The 16,998-nt window shown below is 46.1% G+C and overlaps 1 protein-coding gene across 2 annotated transcripts in view; it reads right to left on the bottom strand.

The window, feature by feature from the left end:
- LOC139263090 (ran-binding protein 17-like) overlaps nucleotides 1-16,998 on the bottom strand; it is a 918,854-nt gene that overhangs the window by 748,112 nt on the left and 153,744 nt on the right. For both annotated transcript variants that reach the window (XM_070878629.1, XM_070878630.1), the window contains one exon: nucleotides 6,671-6,836. In XM_070878629.1, coding sequence (XP_070734730.1) covers nucleotides 6,671-6,836 — 166 coding nt within the window. The remainder of the gene's footprint in view (nucleotides 1-6,670; nucleotides 6,837-16,998) is intronic.

Raw genomic sequence — 16,998 nt, 5'->3', positions numbered from 1 at the left:
TTCAAAAGTTTAACAAACATTTGTTTCTACTTAACTTTAATAAAAATATTCTTGTATAAAACTGTAAACTTTTCAGTTAAGATCACATACAAACATTATCACTAACAAACTAAGATCACTTAAAAACTTTAAGATCACTTACAAACTTTTAAACTTGTAAATTTACATAACTTTTTACATAAGAAAAACTTTTAATTTGAGAACAGTTACAACAATAATAACAACAGCAGCAGCAAAGAAAGGCTGCACCCATCTCTCCTCCACCTTATTCTAAGACCACCCGCTGCGCTCGGTCCTGTTGACTCCGCCCCTGCCCACAGGTGGTGGCACAGCGTTTCTCGGGTTGGTACCAAGCTTATTCTTTCGAACATCTCGGGTTATGCATTTCTTGATGGGGGGGGGGTGGGGGGCAAGGCGGTAATATGGAGGGCCCAGTTTGGGTCTCTTCAGAGACTGGTCTGGGGATTGGAGTGGGAGTGGCAGCTGATTCTGTCAATGGGCGCGGGGTCTGGGCGTGTTCCCTTATCGCAGCAACTAACTCCGACATTCCCTCTCTCATGTGCCCTGACAGTGTGTCAACTACCTGCAACATTCCCTCAGTTATGTTCGCTGACAGTGTCTCAGCTACCTGCGACATTCCCTCACTCATGTTCACCGACAGTGTTTCAACTACCTGCGACATTCCCTCCCTCATGTTCACCGACAGTGTTTCAACTACCTGAAACATTCCCTCCCTCATGTTCCCGGACAGCGTTCTCATTTCTCACAAGTGTTGTTACTTCTCCCGACAGTCCTGATACCTCATCACCCACCCCACTGATTGTGTCCAGGAGTGATCGCGTAAGGTCAATGCTCTCCGCACTCATTGCCATCATCTGAACCGCATCTGTTATATCCTGCACCCCAAGAGAGCGCTGTCGAGCTCTCCTTTCCATCCTCACCCTGGGTGTGGCTTGCTGCACCCCAATGGGACCCGCAGCCTCGGACGGTAGGGCCCGGAGTGTGCCTCGCTGCACCCCACTGGGACCCGCAGCCTCGGACGGTGGGCCCTGAGTGTGCCTCACTGCACCCCACTGAGACCCGCAGCCTTGGACGGTGGGGCCCTGGTTGAAGCTTGCTGCACCCCACTGGGACCCGCAGCCTCAGACAGTGTGAAACCATGGAATGTCCCTTAGTGAAGACAAACGTAGGTCCCTTGCAGTCGGACTCAGGTGAATTTATAATGGAGAACAAAGAAATGGCAGACCAATTGAACAAATACTTTGGTACTGTCTTCACGAAGGAAGACACAAATAACCTTCCGAATGTACTAGGGGACCGAGGGTCTGGAGAGAAGGAGGAACTGAAGGATATCCTTATTAGGCGGGAAATTGTGTTGGGGAAATTGATGGGATTGAAGGCCGATAAATCCCCGGGGCCTGATTGTCTGCATCCCAGATTACTTAAGGAAGTGGCCCTAGAAATAGTGGATGCATTGGTGATCATTTTCCAACAGTCTATCAACTCGGGATCAGTTCCAATGGACTGGAGGGTAGCTAATGTAACATCACTTTTTTAAAAAGGAGGGAGAGAGAAAACGGGTAATTATAGACCGGTTAGCCTGACATCAGTAGTGGGGAAAATGTTGGAATCAATTATTAAGGATGAAATAGCACCGCATTTAGAAAGCAGTGACAGGATCGGTCCAAGTCAGCATGGATTTATGAAGGGGAAATCATGCTTGACAAATCTTCTGGAATTTTTTGAGGATGTAACTAGTAGAGTGGACAAGGGAGAACCAGTGGATGTGGTGTGTTTGGACTTTCAAAAGGCTTTTGACAAGGTCCCACACAAGAGATTGGTGTGCAAAATCAAAGCACATTGTATTGGGGGCATTGTACTGGCGTGGATAGAGAATTGGTTGGCAGACAGGAAGCAGAGAGTCAGGATAAACGGGTCCCTTTCGGAATGGGAGGCAGTGACTAGTGGAGGGCCGCAGGGCTCAGTGCTGGGACCCCAGCTCTTTACAATATACACTAATAATTTGGATGAAGGAATTGAATGTAATATCTCCAAGTTTGCAGATGACACGAAACTGCATGGTGGTGTGAGCTGTGAGGAGGATGCTAAGAGGCTGCAGGGTGATTTGGACAGGTTAGGTGAGTGGGCAAATGCAGTATAATGTGGATAAATGTGAGGTTATTCACTTTAGAGGCAATAACACGAAGGCAGAATATTATCTGAATGGCGGAAGATTAGGAAAAGGGGAGGTGCAACGAGACCTGGATGTCATGGTTCATCAGTCATTTAAAGTTGACATGCAGGTACAGCAGGTGGTGAAGAAGGCAAATGGCATGTTGGCCTTCATAGCTAGGGGATTTGAGTATAGGAGCAGGGAGGTCTTACTGCAATTGTACAGGGCCTTGGTGAGGCCTCACCTGGAATATTGTGTTCAGTTTTGGTCTCCGAATCTGAGGAAGGACGTTCTTGCTATTGAGGGCGTGCAGCGAAGGTTGACCAGACTGATTCCAGGGATGGCTGGACTGACGTATGAGAGACTGGATCAACTGGGCCTTTATACACTGGAGTTTAGAAGGATGAGAGGGGATCTTACAGAAACGTATAAAATTCTGACGGGACGGGACAGGTTAGATGCGGGAAGAATGTTCCCGATGTTGGGGAAGTCCAGAACCAGGGGACACAATCTTAGGATAAGGGCTAGGCGATTTAGGACTGAGATGATGAAAAACTTCTTCACTCAAAGAGTTGTTAACCTGTGGAATTCCCTGCCGCAGAGAGATGTTGAAGCCGGTTCATTGGATATATTCAAGAGGGAGTTAGATATGGCCCTTACGGCTAAAGGGATCGAGGGGTATGGAGAGAAAGCAGGAAAGGGGTACTGAGGTGAATGATCAGCCATTATCTTGTTGGATGCTGGTGCAGGCTCGAAGGGCCCAATGGCCTACTCCTGCATCTATTTTCTATGTTTCTATATCCCAGCAACACTCGTATCACTCAGGAAAGGGGCTGGCACCTCAATGGGCGGCACCTGCACCTCCTCCAAAGTGAGTACAAGAATGGGGGCTTCATCCATCACCTCCCCCTCACCCCCATGCTCTTGGTCTGGAAGGTCGGATTGGAAGATGTTCTCCTCTTCAGGCTCATCCCCGTCTGAATCTTCTTCTGCATCGTCAGGGTTGGCCTCAAGTTCTGCAAAATATAACAGAACAGACAAATGGTTAGCTGCAGAGGAGGGGGCAGGGTGGCATGAGTAGGTTCACACAGTGCAGGCAGCAGGCTCATTTGAAGGACCACATTGCATCAACCGAAGCGTAGCAGATTGAGATATCTCCATGAACCGAAGCATGGTTAGCCCGCGCAGTACTTAACAGTTAGCAAAGCCAGACTGTCAAATTTTCAGGACTTACTCTCTTCCTCGAGGCTGGGCCCAGCTTGTGCAGTGGTGGTTGCTTTTCTCCATACAGGATCCATCAAAGCAGCAACCCTGTCTTCCAAGGGTGGCAGTGGATGCAGATGTGCTGGGCCTCCTTCTGTTCAAGTTCTTTCCCGTTTGTTGTGTTCCACTTTCCTCTGCAAAGATGAAAATATAACTTTTGAGGGAGAGTGTCTTCCTGTTGGCTGGGACAGATCATCATAGGTAGTCCCTTGGAATCGAGGAAGACTTGCTTCCACTCTAAAAATGAGTCCTTAGGTGACTGAACAGTCCAATACGAGAACCACAGTCGCTGTCACAGGTGGGATAGATAGTCCTTGAGGGAAAGGGTGGGTGGTACTGGTTTGCCGCACGCTCTTTCCGCTGCCTACGCTTGATTTCTGCATGCTCTCAGCAATGAGACTCGAGATACTCAGCGCACTCCCGGATGCACTTCCACCACTTCAGGCGGTCTTTGGCCAGGTACTCCCAGGTGTCAGTGGGGATGTTGCACTTTATCAGGGAGGCTTTGAGGGTGTCCTTGAAACATTTCCTCTGCCCACCTTCGGCTCATTTGCTGTGAAGGAGTTCCGAATAGAGTGCTTGCTTTGGGAGTCTCGTGTCTGGCATGCAAACTAGGTGGCCTGCCCAGCGGAGCTGATCAAGTGTTGTCACTGCTTCAATGTTGGGGATGTTGGCCTGGTCGAGGACGCTAACACTGGTGCGCCTGTCCTCCCAGGCAATTTGCAGGATCTTACAGAGACATTGTTTTCATTTGAATAAATGAAAATATTACTTACACAAACTACTTGACCAAGGTCTTGCCACTTCTTTTTACACTGGCCTCCAGACTTTGGGGTGGTCACCATTGCACAGTAATCTTCTGCAAGTCGGTTCCAGCTTTTTTTCATTTCTTTTGATGAAACTTTTATGTGACCTCTGCTGGTGTCCAGCTCGTGCCATCTAGCCTCAATCACAGTAACAAGTGCCTCTACTTCATCCTGTGAGAAATTCTTGGTCCTTGAGCCACATTGCATCTTTTATTACAGCTCCGATATTTCCAATGAGAATTAAAGTTCTCTCACACAACTGGCTCTCTAAAAATGGCCGAATGCAGACCGGGAGCTGTACTTGGCATGCACGCCCATAGCAATCACGTCAAAAACGTCCTTTTTTTTGCGCATGCCCAGAAGGGGGGCATGGTTTTTTTCGCCGCAGTCATTAGGCTCCACCCTCTGAAGCCACAGGATAGGCTGCGCAGCGCCAATTTCAAAAAATAGAACGGGGAAACATGCTACTTATTTTTTTGGAGTAGTTGAGGCCAAGAAAAACGGGCGTAACTCTGGCATTGGGGAACTGAGCCCTATGAGTGGTGGGTTTTGAACCCCTTATGCATTGACAGATTTGAAGAAGCCAATTCAATGAGACATCTTAGTCAAAAATGCTTCATTTTTGCCACACCTTTCAATTTTGGGTAGTCCAATGGTGCAAGGAATAGGTGCTCTAACCCATTGGCCCCAAGTTTCCACACACGGCGAAAAAGGCGCACCTCAGAGCTGGGCGCCTGTTTCTCGCGCCGAAAACGGCGCCGGAAAAAAAGTGCGGTATTCTCGAGCTCCTTGGAGCTCAATGTCTGCTTGGCGTGGTGCACAGGGGGCGGAGCCTACCACTCGCACTGATTTTGTAAGTAGGAGGGGGCGGGTACAATTGAAATGAGGCTTCTTGGTGCCGGCAACCCTGCGCCCCCTCCCCCCCCCACCTCGTTCCCTACGCCTAATTTGTAACCTGCGCCTGATTTTTTAAAGTGTAGACAAGGTTTTTTCAAGCATACAAAAATCTTCACTTACTCCATTCTAAGTTAGTTTGGAGTACGTTTTCACTGTGGAAACTTTGAAATCAGGCGTCAGTGGCCGGACACGCCCCCTTTTGAAAAAAAAATTCTGTTCCAAAGTGAAACTGTTCTACCTGACTAGAACTGCAGAAAACTAAATGTGGAGAATTCCGATTTCTAAGATACTCCATTCTACACCAGTTGCTCCTAAAAATCAGGAGCAAATCATGTGGAAACTTGGGGCCATTGTTCCAGAGTGGCAAGACACAAGTATGTACTTTCAATTCCTGACACAGCAACTTCCAAATGCCAGCTGCAACACCAGTATGGAGTACACAGTACAGCTGTATTAAGAGATGCACTCCAAGACAAGAAGGAAAAAGTCTAAGGCAATCATCCCGGACAGCACTCACAGCTCTCCTTGTATCTACAAAAAAAACGTTGCTACAATTACATAGAATTTACAGCACAGAAACAGGCCATATGGCCCAAAAGGCCTATGCTGGTGTTTATGCTCCACATGAGCCTCCTCCCATTTTACTTCGTCTCACCCAATTAATATATCCTTCTATTCTTTTCTCCCTCATGTACTTATGCAGCTTCCTCTTAAATGCATCTATGCTATTCGCCACAACTACTCCATGTGGTAGCAAGTTCTACATTCTAACTACTCTCTGGGTACAAAAGTTTCTCCAGAATTCCTTATTGGATTTAATAATGACTATCTTATATTTATGGCCCCTAGTTTTGGTCTCCCCCACAAGTGGAAACATCTTCTCTACATCTACCCTATCAAATCCCTTCACAATTTTAAAGACCTCTGTCAGGTCACCTCTCAGTCTTCTCTTTTCTCTTTTACAATTGCCTCTACCTTCCCCCTAACGCCATCCCCAAGTCCAATGGTGTCTGATTCCAGGGCTCTGCCAACACATTTCCATAGCAGGCACTAATCCCTAACTGGAAATGGTCCAGGACTTGGCTTTTCCTGCTTCCCGTACATGGCTTAGCTGAAACGGAAGAACCTTTTACAAAAACACTGCAGTCACTGTGGCATCTGAAACTGTGGCGGAACAATAGTAACAAAACTATATTCTTTTACAAATCAATATATTAGAAAAATTAATCATTGTTACATTAAATAAAAGGGAAGACTTGAAGCAGAAATTGCTGGAAATACATTGTACCCAAAAGAGAACGTTTAATATTTTGGTTGTAACGCTTCAATAGAATCCAAAATGTTATCTTTCTTTTCTCTTTCAGATGCTATTCAATCTGCTAGTCATTTACAGCGTCTACTTTTATTTTAGCTTCCAACATTTATGTTTTGTTTCAGCTTTTAATGGAAGTCTGATTTTTTCCTTATTTGCTTCATACAATTTAAATAAAGCAAGAGAATTCTTCCCGTTTTTTCTGCTGGCCCACCTCACCTGTCCTCCAGTTGGTTGGAATCTGCACAGTACAAAGGTCATCTGTAGATTCATCAGCTGAGCTCCCAATGAAGTCAAAGCTAAGGCAGTTCAGGACAAGTTTGAGGAGATGCATAACCAAGTTGTGTTGCCTTTGGTCCTGAAGGTTTATGGGATTCGCCAACACCTAAACAGAACAAGAATCTTAAAAGTGAAACAGCGTGGGGACTGAAAACATAGAAACCCTTACAATTATATTCCTCTGATGCGAGTTGGATAAAGACACTATCAGACGTTGCATTGACCACACGGCCCTAGGTTCCATTTCACATCGTGGAACAGCATCCAAAAAGAGTCAGTATGTTCAGGAGAGGAGAAATTTGGTTGGTGGGAAGGAGTGGGTGAAACAAACAAAAACTTTGCTATGTAATTTAAGAATCTTTGGCTATGGTAGTATAGTGATTCTTACTGGACGAGTAATCCAGAGGGCTGGACGAATAACCCAGAGAACAGGAGTCCAAACCCCACCATGGCAGTTTGAGAATTTCAATTCACTTTTAAAAAATAATCTGGAAATAAAGGGCCCAAGTTTCGGGCCGCGCCTAGAATGGCGCAGCCCCGACCTGGACGCCCGTTTTTCGCGCCACAAAGTGCGCCTAAAAAAAACTTACAGATTCTCCGGATCCCTGCTGGTCCTCTTGAGTCGGGTGCAGCACAGCACGAGCTGTAGGGGGCGGAGCTAGGTCGCTGCGCTAAAAACAGTGCCTGGACCTCTGCACATGCGCGCTACAGTGGGCGCGCAAGTGTAGTAGCTCCAGGCGTCCAAAACTGTGTGGGCGGGGCCCAAAGCACGCAGCCCCTAGCCCTGGCCAAATGGCCTCATTGGGGCTGCGTGCATAAGGCTGCCTCCCACACCCAGCTCTTGCTTCCTCCTGACCCGACTCGACTCCCGCTCCCCCCGCCACCCCGCTCCCCGCCGCCCCCGGGCCGGACCCGACCCCAACCCGACTCCCGCTTTCCCCGCCCCCACCCCTCCCGCCCATAGACCGGACTCGCGCTCTCTCTCTCTCTCTCTCTCCTCTCCTCTCCTCTCCTCCCCCCCACCCCCAACCGGACCGGACCCGATCCCGATCCGACTCCCGCTCTCCCCCCGCCACCCCCCCACTCCATTCCCTACGCCTGATTTGTAACCTACGCCTGATTTTCTAAAGTGTAGACAAGGTTTTTTCGAGCGTACAAAAATCTTCACTTACTCCATTCTCAGTTAGTTTGGAGTAAGTTTTCACTGCCGAAACTTTGAAAACAGGTGTAAGTGGCCGGACACGCCCCCTTTTGAAAAAAAAATTCTGTTCCAAAGTGAAACTGTTCTAACTGACTAGAACCGGAGCAAACTAAATGCGGAGAATTTGAATTTCTGAGATACTCCGTTCTACACCAGTTGCTCCAAAAAATCAGGAGCAACTGAGGCCGAAACTTGGGCCAAAAAAGCTGGTATCAGTAAAAGTTACCATGAAGACTGTCGCAAACACCCAACTGGTTCGCGAAAGTCCTTTAGGGAAGGAAATCTGCCGCCTTTACCCAGTCTGGTGTATATATGACTCCAATCCCACACCAACTTGGATAACTCTTAGCTGTTCTCTGAAGTGGCCTAGAAAATCACTCATTTGTACAAGGTCAGCTAGGAATGGGCAATTAATGCCGACCTTGTTAGTGACGCCCACATCCTAAGAATAGATCTTTAAAAGTAATTCAAAACTTACAATATCTTAAAAATTAAAATGTTGAGCAAAAACAGGATGGTTATTAATGGTAAAGCTCTGAAGCTGTTTTGTAACAGCATCCCAATATTCAATCGGTCATTATCCTGTAATACACGGGTACATGTGTGCCCAATACATACTGGTTTTTACTTTTCACAGAAGAATGGAGGAAATAACAAAATGCAGCCCCAAAACAGAAGTAAAATTGGAAAAACACATGTAATAAAAATGGCCTTCAATTTATTCAGTCATTATAGAAACATAGAAAATAGGTGCAGGAGTAGGCCATTTGGCCCTTCGAGCCTGCATCGCCATTCAATGAGTTCATGGCTGAACATGCAACTTCAGTACCCCCTTCCTGCTTTCTCGCCATACCCCTTGATCCCCCTAGTAGTAAGGACTTCATCTAACTCTCTTTTGAATATATTTAGTGAATTGGCCTCAACAACTTTCTGTGGTAGAGAATTCCACAGGTTCACCACTCTCTGGGTGAAGAAGTTTCTCCTCATCTCGGTCCTAAATGGCTTACCCCTTATCCTTAGACTGTGACCCCTGGTTCTGGACTTCCCCAACATTGGGAACATTCTTCCTGCATCTAACCTGTCTAAACCCGTCAGAATTTTAAACGTTTCTATGAGGTCCCCTCTCATTCTTCTGAATTCCAGTGAATACAAGCCCAGTTGATCCAGTCTTTCTTGATAGGTCAGTCCCACCATCCCGGGAATCAGTCTGGTGAACCTTCACTGCACTCCCTCAATAGCAAGAATGTCCTTCCTCAAGTTAGGAGACCAAAACTGTACACAATGCTCCAGGTGTGGCCTCACTGTAGCAACACCTCCCTGCCCCTGTACTCAAATCCCCTCGCTATGAAGGCCAACATGCCATTTGCTTTCCTAACCGCCTGCTGTACCTGCATGCCAACCTTCAATGACTGATGTACCATGACACCCAGGTGCCGTTGCACCTCCCCTTTTCCTAATCTGTCAACATTCAGATAATAGTCTGTCTCTCTGTTTTTACCACCAAAGTGGATAACCTCACATTTATCCACATTATCACTGGTCCGGCCCGCTGGATCGGCCCGCCGGATCGCTAGTCCAGCCCTCGGGATCACTGGTCCAGTAACATAACCACTATGCTACCGTACTCTTACAAATCCCCACCATCAACATCTGGAGGTCACCATTGACCAGAACCTTAACTCAACCAACCACGTAAATAATGTGGCCACAAGAGCAGGTCAAAGGCTTACTATTCTGTGGCGAGTGTCTCACCTTCTGACTCCCCAAAGCCTTTGCACCATCTATAAGGCACAAGTTAGGAGTGTGATGGAACATGCTCCACTTACCTGGATGAGTGCAGCTCCAACAACACTTAAGAAACTCGACACCATCCAGGACAAAGCAACCCGCTTGATTGGCACCCCATCCACCACCTTAAACATTCATTCCCTCCACCACTGGTGCACCGCAGCTGTAGTGTGTACCATCTACAAGATGCACTGCAGCAACTCACTAAGGTTTTTGCGACAGCACCTCCCAAACCTACGACCTCTGCCACCTAGAAGGACAAAAGCAGCAAGTGCATGGGGGCACCATCACCTGCAAGTTCCCCTCCAAGTTACACATCATCCTGACTTGGAAATATATCACCGTTCCTTCATCATCGCTGGGTCAAAATCCTGGAACTCCCTGCCTAACAGCATTATGGGAGTGCCTTCACCAAACAGATTGCAGCACTTCAAGAAGGCAGCTCACCACCATCTTCTCCAGGACAATTAGGAATGGGCAATAAATGTTGCTCTTGGCAGTTCCACTCACATCTCAAGAACAATTTTTTTTTAAAGTTGATCATGGAAACGAAGAACCTGGGATTGGCTTGGATTTTCAAAGATGATCCTGGAGTAACAGATAGTTTTGGCTGAGGAGAGCAAATCTTCATGTGGTCAAGCCAGATCCGAAGACTGATGACCAGACCAATTGTACACCAGGTGTGTTCAGGTTTGTGCCTTATTAGTTAGAAGGTAGTGATCATTTGCCAGAATATCGACCTGGTGGAATCTGTCCGGAGGCTCAGATTAACCAATTATCCAGATGTGGTGGACAAGATTATGCTACAGATTTAGTAAGCAGCAATTGCTAAAAAGCATTTTGCAAAGACCCTAGGAGCTGCATAAAAGCCAAAAGATTTCTGTACTGGCAACAAAAACAAAACTCCCAAAAATGCTGATAAGGTTAAATTGCTATCCGACAACAATATACTTCCCTCTGATCTCCAGACATCAGCCAATACCAGGAACATATCATTTGCATAATTGGTATGGCGTGCAACCAGCTCAGAGTCCTCTGGCCTGTACTGGGAGACCTGCCGCCTGTGCCTGAGATTGGTCAAATCGAAGCAATCCCTCTCATCACGGTCATTAAATTATCATTAAATATTGGTAATCCCTCGTATTATCTCTTTCCTTTTAGCCTGATTTATTTCAGCACCCACATGGCAACCGGAACATGGCTGGGCAAGAAGTTTTACACAACCCCTGCAACCCGAGACTGGCAGGATTTAAAGCAGCTTTTCTCTGCAGCAGGTTATGGGATACATGATTTAATGAGCCTGGGTCTGAACAACAAAACAAAGATCGCATCTAGGTAGTGCAATTTGTAACTAAATATTAGGCCAAACAGTTGTGGGGCTCAAGGAGGTGCAGCTGAGGTTCCCTGCTCTAATTATATCATACGTTTATGCAAGAGTTTGAGTTTGACTAACAAATTAGAAGTTTTATTCTCGTCTATGAGACCCCATGTCGAAGACGTGAAGCTGAGGTACAGTGGTCAGTGTTGGGAAGAAACCATCACTGGCCTGGATGTTTTTTTTTAATTAAGGCAGAAGCTGTCGTCTAGAGATATCAGTGCAACAAAGACTCAAAAGAACATAAGAAATATGAGCAGGAGTAGGCCACACGGTCCCTCGAGCCTGCTCCGCCATTCAATAAGATCATGACTGATCTGATCATGGACACAGCTCCACTTCCCTGCCCGCTCCCCATAACCCCTTATTCCATTATCGTTTAAGAAACTGTCTATCTCTGTCTTAAATGTATTTAATGACCCAGCTTCCACAACTCTGAGGCAGCGAATTCCACAGATTTACAACCCTCTGAGAGAAGAAATTTCTCCTCATCTCTGTTTTAAATGCGCGGTCCTTTATTCTAAGATCATGCCCTCTAGTTCTAGTCTCCCCCATCAGTGGAAACATCCTCGCTGCATCCACCTTGTCAAACCCCCTCATAATCTTATACGTTTTGATAAGATCCCCTCTCATTCTTCTGAATTCCAATGAGTAGAGGCCCAACCTACTCAACCTTTCCTCATAAGCCAACCCCTCATCCCTGGAATCAACCGAGTGAAACTTCTCTGAACTGCCTCCAAAGCAAGTATATCCTTTCGGAAATATGGAAACCAAAACTGCACGCAGTATTCCAGGTGTGGCCTCACCAAAACCTTGTATAGCTTCAGCAAGACTTCCCTGCTTTTATACTCCATCCCCTTTGCAATAAAGGCCAAGATTCCATTGGCCTTCCTGATCACTTGCTGTACCTGCATACTATCCTTTTGCGTTTTATGCACAAGTACCCAAAGGTCCTGCTGTGCTGCGGCACTTTGCAATCTTTCTCTATTTAAATAATAACTTGCTCTTTGATATTTTCTGCCAAAGTGCATGACCTCACACTTTCCAGCATTATACTCCATCTGCCAAATTTTTGCCCACTCAATTAGCCTGTCTATGTCCTTTTGCAGATTTTTTGTGTCCTCCTCACACATTGCTTTTCCTCCCATCTTTGTATCATCAGCAAACTTGGCTACGTTACACTCAGTCCCCCCTTCTAAGTCGTTGATATAGATTGTAACTAGTTAGGGTCCCAGCACTGATCCCTGCGGCACCCCACTTGTTACTGGTTGCCAACCAGAGAATGAACCATTTAACCCGACTCTCTATTCTCTGTTAGTTAGCTAATACTCTAACCATGCAAATATATTACCCCAACCCCGTGAATTTTTATCTTGTGCAGTAACCTTTTATGTGGCACCTTGTCAAATGCCTTCTGGAAGTCCAAATACACCACATCCACTGCTTCCCCTTTATCCACCCTGTTCGTTACATCCTCAAAGAACTCCAGCAAATTTGTCAAACATGACTTCCCCTTCATAAATCCATACTGACTCTGCCTAACTGAATTTTGCTTATCCAAATGTCCTGCTACTGCTTCTTTAATAATGGACTCCTACATTTTCCCAACCACAGATGTTAGGCTAACTGGTCTATAGATTCCTGCTTTTTGTCTGCCTCCTTTTTTAAATAGGGGCATTACATTTGCAGTTTTCCAATCTGCTGGCACCTTCCCAGAATCCAGGGAATTTTGGTCAATTACAACCAATGCATCCACAATCCCTGCCGCTACTTCTCTTAAGACCTAGGATGCAAGTAATCAGGTCCAGGGGATTTATCTGCCTTAGTCCCATTATATTACTGAGTACCACCTCCTTAGTGATTGTGATTGTGTTAAGCTCCCGCCCCCCCCCCCATGGCCCCTTGGCTATCCACTGTTGGAATATTGTTAATGTCCTCTACCATAAAGACTGATACTAAATATTTGTTCAGAGTTACTAGACTCGCACTAGATTCCCAGTTCTGATGAAGGGTCATCGACCTGAAACATTACCTCTGTTTCTCTCTCCACAGATGCTGCCTGACCCGCTGAGTATTTCCAGCATTTTCTGTTTTTATTATTCGCACTAGACTGCCTGAGAATCTCCAGTATTAATTGCTTTATAGATTAGCTCTATTGAAAGCATAAGGATCGAGAGCACAATGACAAAAGCTTGCATTTATATAGTGCCCTTAGCATAGTAAAATGTCCCAAGTTGCTTCACATAAGAACATATTAGGACAGGTGTCTAAAAGCTTGGTTAAAGAGGTAGGTTTTAAGAAGTGTCTCAAGAGAGGAGAGAGAGTTAGAGAGGTTCAGGGAGGAAATTCAAGCGCTTAGGGCCTAGACAGCTAAAGGCACGGCATCCAATGGTGGCAATGAAAATCAGAGATGCACTAGAGGCCAGAATTGGAGGAAGATAGAGATCGTGAAGGGTTATCGGACTGGAGACGGTTACTGAGATCGAGAGGGGTGAGGCCATGGAGGGATTTGAAAACAAGGATGAGAATTTTAACATCGAGGTGTTGCCAATGTAAGCCAGGGGTAATGGGTGAAAAGGGGGATTGGGGGGGGGCGGTAGAGGCTGTGCTGAATAAAAAAATACAATGAAATTCCTCTGAAGATTGAGCAAGTTTCTCGCGTGATGAAATCAAGTATTTTGCTGCATACATTAGGTGCAGTACAGGTCTCTTCATAGCAATCTAATTAGGATCATGGAGAAAAAGTTTCCTTTGCGTAGCTGCTCCCATTAAGTATTGAATATCTACCAAGGTGGTTACTGGTAGAGCTTTTATGCCACATATCCATCTGTCAGCTTGACATCCAATCCCAACAGGAAAGCATAAATTGGATCTGATTAGGGAGGGGATAACATGTGAAAAGATTAAGGACATTTATACAATTGGAAAAATAAATACTGTACATGAATTTAGTGCAGTTGGAATCCTGCCCAGCCAGCTAGGTTTTAAAAATATACAAAGATATTTTGTATGCCACACTTCTTGAGCATATAGGAGGATTCAATCAGTTTAACCTGTGGAGCTGTAGATCAGTGGGGAGAGGGCAGGGAAAGCAAAAGATCCGCTCTAATCCTCAAATTCAAGACAACAGGCCGATGGAAACTCAGAGGTTGCTAATGGGAGTCTATGGCCTAGAAATTCCAGAGCGCTGGAACTCTGCCGGTGGCACCGTGGGCCGCAGTTAACAGTGCTGGCAGCACCAGTATATTAATGTTGCTTGCTAATTAACATTAGCGCAGTGCTAAACTTACTATGCAAGACCGCTTTTCTGATGGCAGTCTCAGCAGGAGGCTCAATGTAGCGTGGCTGTAGCATAAGAACATAAGAATTAGGAACAGGAGTAGGCCATCTAGCCCCTCGAGCCTGCTCCGCCATTCAATAAGATCATGGCTGATCTGGTCGTGGACTCAGCTCCACTTACCCGCCCTCTCCCTGTAACCCTTAATTCCCTTATTGGTTAAAGATCTATCTATCTTTGACTTGAAATCATTCAATGAGCTAGCCTCAACTGCTTCCTTGGGCAGAGAATTCCACAGATTCACAACACTCTGGGAGAAGAAATTCCTTCTCAACTCGGTTTTAAATTGGCTCCTCCGTATTTTGAGGCTGTGCCCCCTAGTTCTAGTCTCCCCCACCAATGGAAACAACCTCTCTGCCTCTATCTTGTCTATCCCTTTCATGATTTTAAATGTTTCTATAAGATCACCCCTCAAGCTTCTGAACTCCAAGGAGTAAAGATCCAGTCTACTCAATCGATCATCATAAGGTAACCCCCTCATTTCCGGAATCAGCCTAGTGAATCGTCTCTGTACCCCTTCCAAAGCTAGTATATCCTTCCTTAAGTAAGGTGACCAAAACTGCACGCAGTACTCCAGGTGCTGCCTTACCAATACCTTATACAGCATCATGGCAGCAAGAACAGCCTTCTCTTAAAGCAAGACTGTCATTTTAGAAAACAGTGCAGTCCCTTAAATGGGAACTGCCTGCTAATGTGGAAAAAAAATCTTCTACAAATAGGCAAATTTTAGCCCTTAAAGATGGGAAGATTGCTTCAGCACTAACACAAATGGCTGAAGGCAAGGAAGGGGTACCCAGGGTCTCGCACGCAGCAGTCCAGCTCTGTGCAGGGGGTCAACACTGCAATAGAGGCACTCTACCCAGAGGCCAGGAGGCCCTCCAGAAAGAACAATGTGGAACCACATAACCAAGGCTGTCACTGCCAGCAGTGTCACCCCACGACCTGGCTCTATTGCCCAAAGAAGCTTCATGACCTCAGACCTCTGGTCAAGGTCAGTGACTGCATCTTCCAAAGCAGTCTCCCACCAGTTGCATCACTCTCCTCGCACACTACTCAATACACAACTTCCCCCCTTCCCCACCCCCCCTCCCCCCACCACAATCACTCGCCTACCAACGATCTATCAAACATGAGGCACAGCTCCCATTCCTGGGTTTACCTCACCACTTTCAGGGAGACAGTGCAGGCCATTCTTGTCAGGGGCTTGGCTGAAGGGCTAAAAGGATGCAAGATGCCGGTGTCCTCATACATTATCCTCCTTCTTGCATGCACCTCTTGCCTTCCCGCTCTCTCCTCACCACAACTCCACCCTTGTGCCTTCCTCATTTCACACACCCAAGAAATTCAGCCTTCAAAGGCAGTGGTTGACCAAGAAGAGGGAGAGGAGAGTGCAGAAGAAGAAACACTGTCATTTGATTTCACTCCCAGCCACCAGTTCCTCAAGGTCGACCTGCAGTGTCCCCCATGAAAAGTCAGCAGCCTTCCACCAGCCATGCTGCAGCCACTGGGGTAGCCTGACCTCTTGAGTATTTCCTGCATTTTCTGTCTTCTCAGAGGTCTTCCTTTACCATCCGAGGCCTTGCAAGCATCCAGAAACATTCCTTGCAATCTTTAAAAACTTTTAACATCTATTTCACCGAGCCACTACTTCAATAAAATATAAAAAATACAGACCAAAAGTTTAAATGCAAACTTAACTAAAAGATGTGGGTGTCCCTTTAAGAAGTGCTGACAGCGTCTCTATCAGTCTGCTGTACACTCGCTTTTCAGCGAGCTTAGGACCCCAGTGCTACATCAGCGGAAAGGTCCAAGTTCACAGAGCGTGGAGGGAGAGAGAAAACAGGGAACTACAGGCCAGTTGGCCTGACATGAGTTGTCGAAAAATTGCTGGAATCCATTGTTAAGGAAGTGGTATCAGGGCACTTAGAAAATCATAACATGATTAAGCAGAGTCAATATGGTGTTATGAAAGTATTTGACCAAATTATTTAAGTTTTTTTTGAAGATGTAACTGGCAGGGTAGATAAAGGGGAACCAGTGGATGTAGTATATTTGGATTCCCAAAAGGCATTCGATAAGGTGCTATATAAAATGTTATTACACAAGATAAGCTCATGGGGTTGGAGGTAATATGGTAGCATATAGGATTGGTTAACGGACAGAAAACAGAAAGTAGGGATAAATGGGTCTTTTTCAGGTTGGCAGGCTGTAACTAGTGGGTTGCCGCAAGGATTAGTGCTGGGGCCTCAGCTATTTACAATTTATAAATGACCTAGATGAAGGGACTGAATCCAAGTTTGCTGACGATACAAAGCTAGGTAGGACAGTAAGCTATGAGAAGAACACAAAGAGTCTGCAAAGGATACAGATAGGCTAAGGGGTCGAAATTCAGTCTTGACATTTTTCAGGCGGTGTCACCGTCTGAATGGAGATTTTACCGCCAGACGGCAATCGCAAAATTTAGTTTTGCCGCCTCAAACGGGGAATGCAGTGTTAAATCAGGCGTTGCACGCTACTCTGGAGGTGGTAAGCGGCGGTAAGTGGGGCGGCAACATCCAGGCCGCAAT

Source organism: Pristiophorus japonicus, chromosome 4 (genome assembly GCF_044704955.1).
Source record: "Pristiophorus japonicus isolate sPriJap1 chromosome 4, sPriJap1.hap1, whole genome shotgun sequence".
Taxonomy (NCBI): domain Eukaryota; kingdom Metazoa; phylum Chordata; class Chondrichthyes; family Pristiophoridae; genus Pristiophorus; species Pristiophorus japonicus.
The sequence above is the reverse complement of the archived record's forward strand: the minus strand, read 5'-3'. Positions and strand labels throughout refer to the sequence as shown.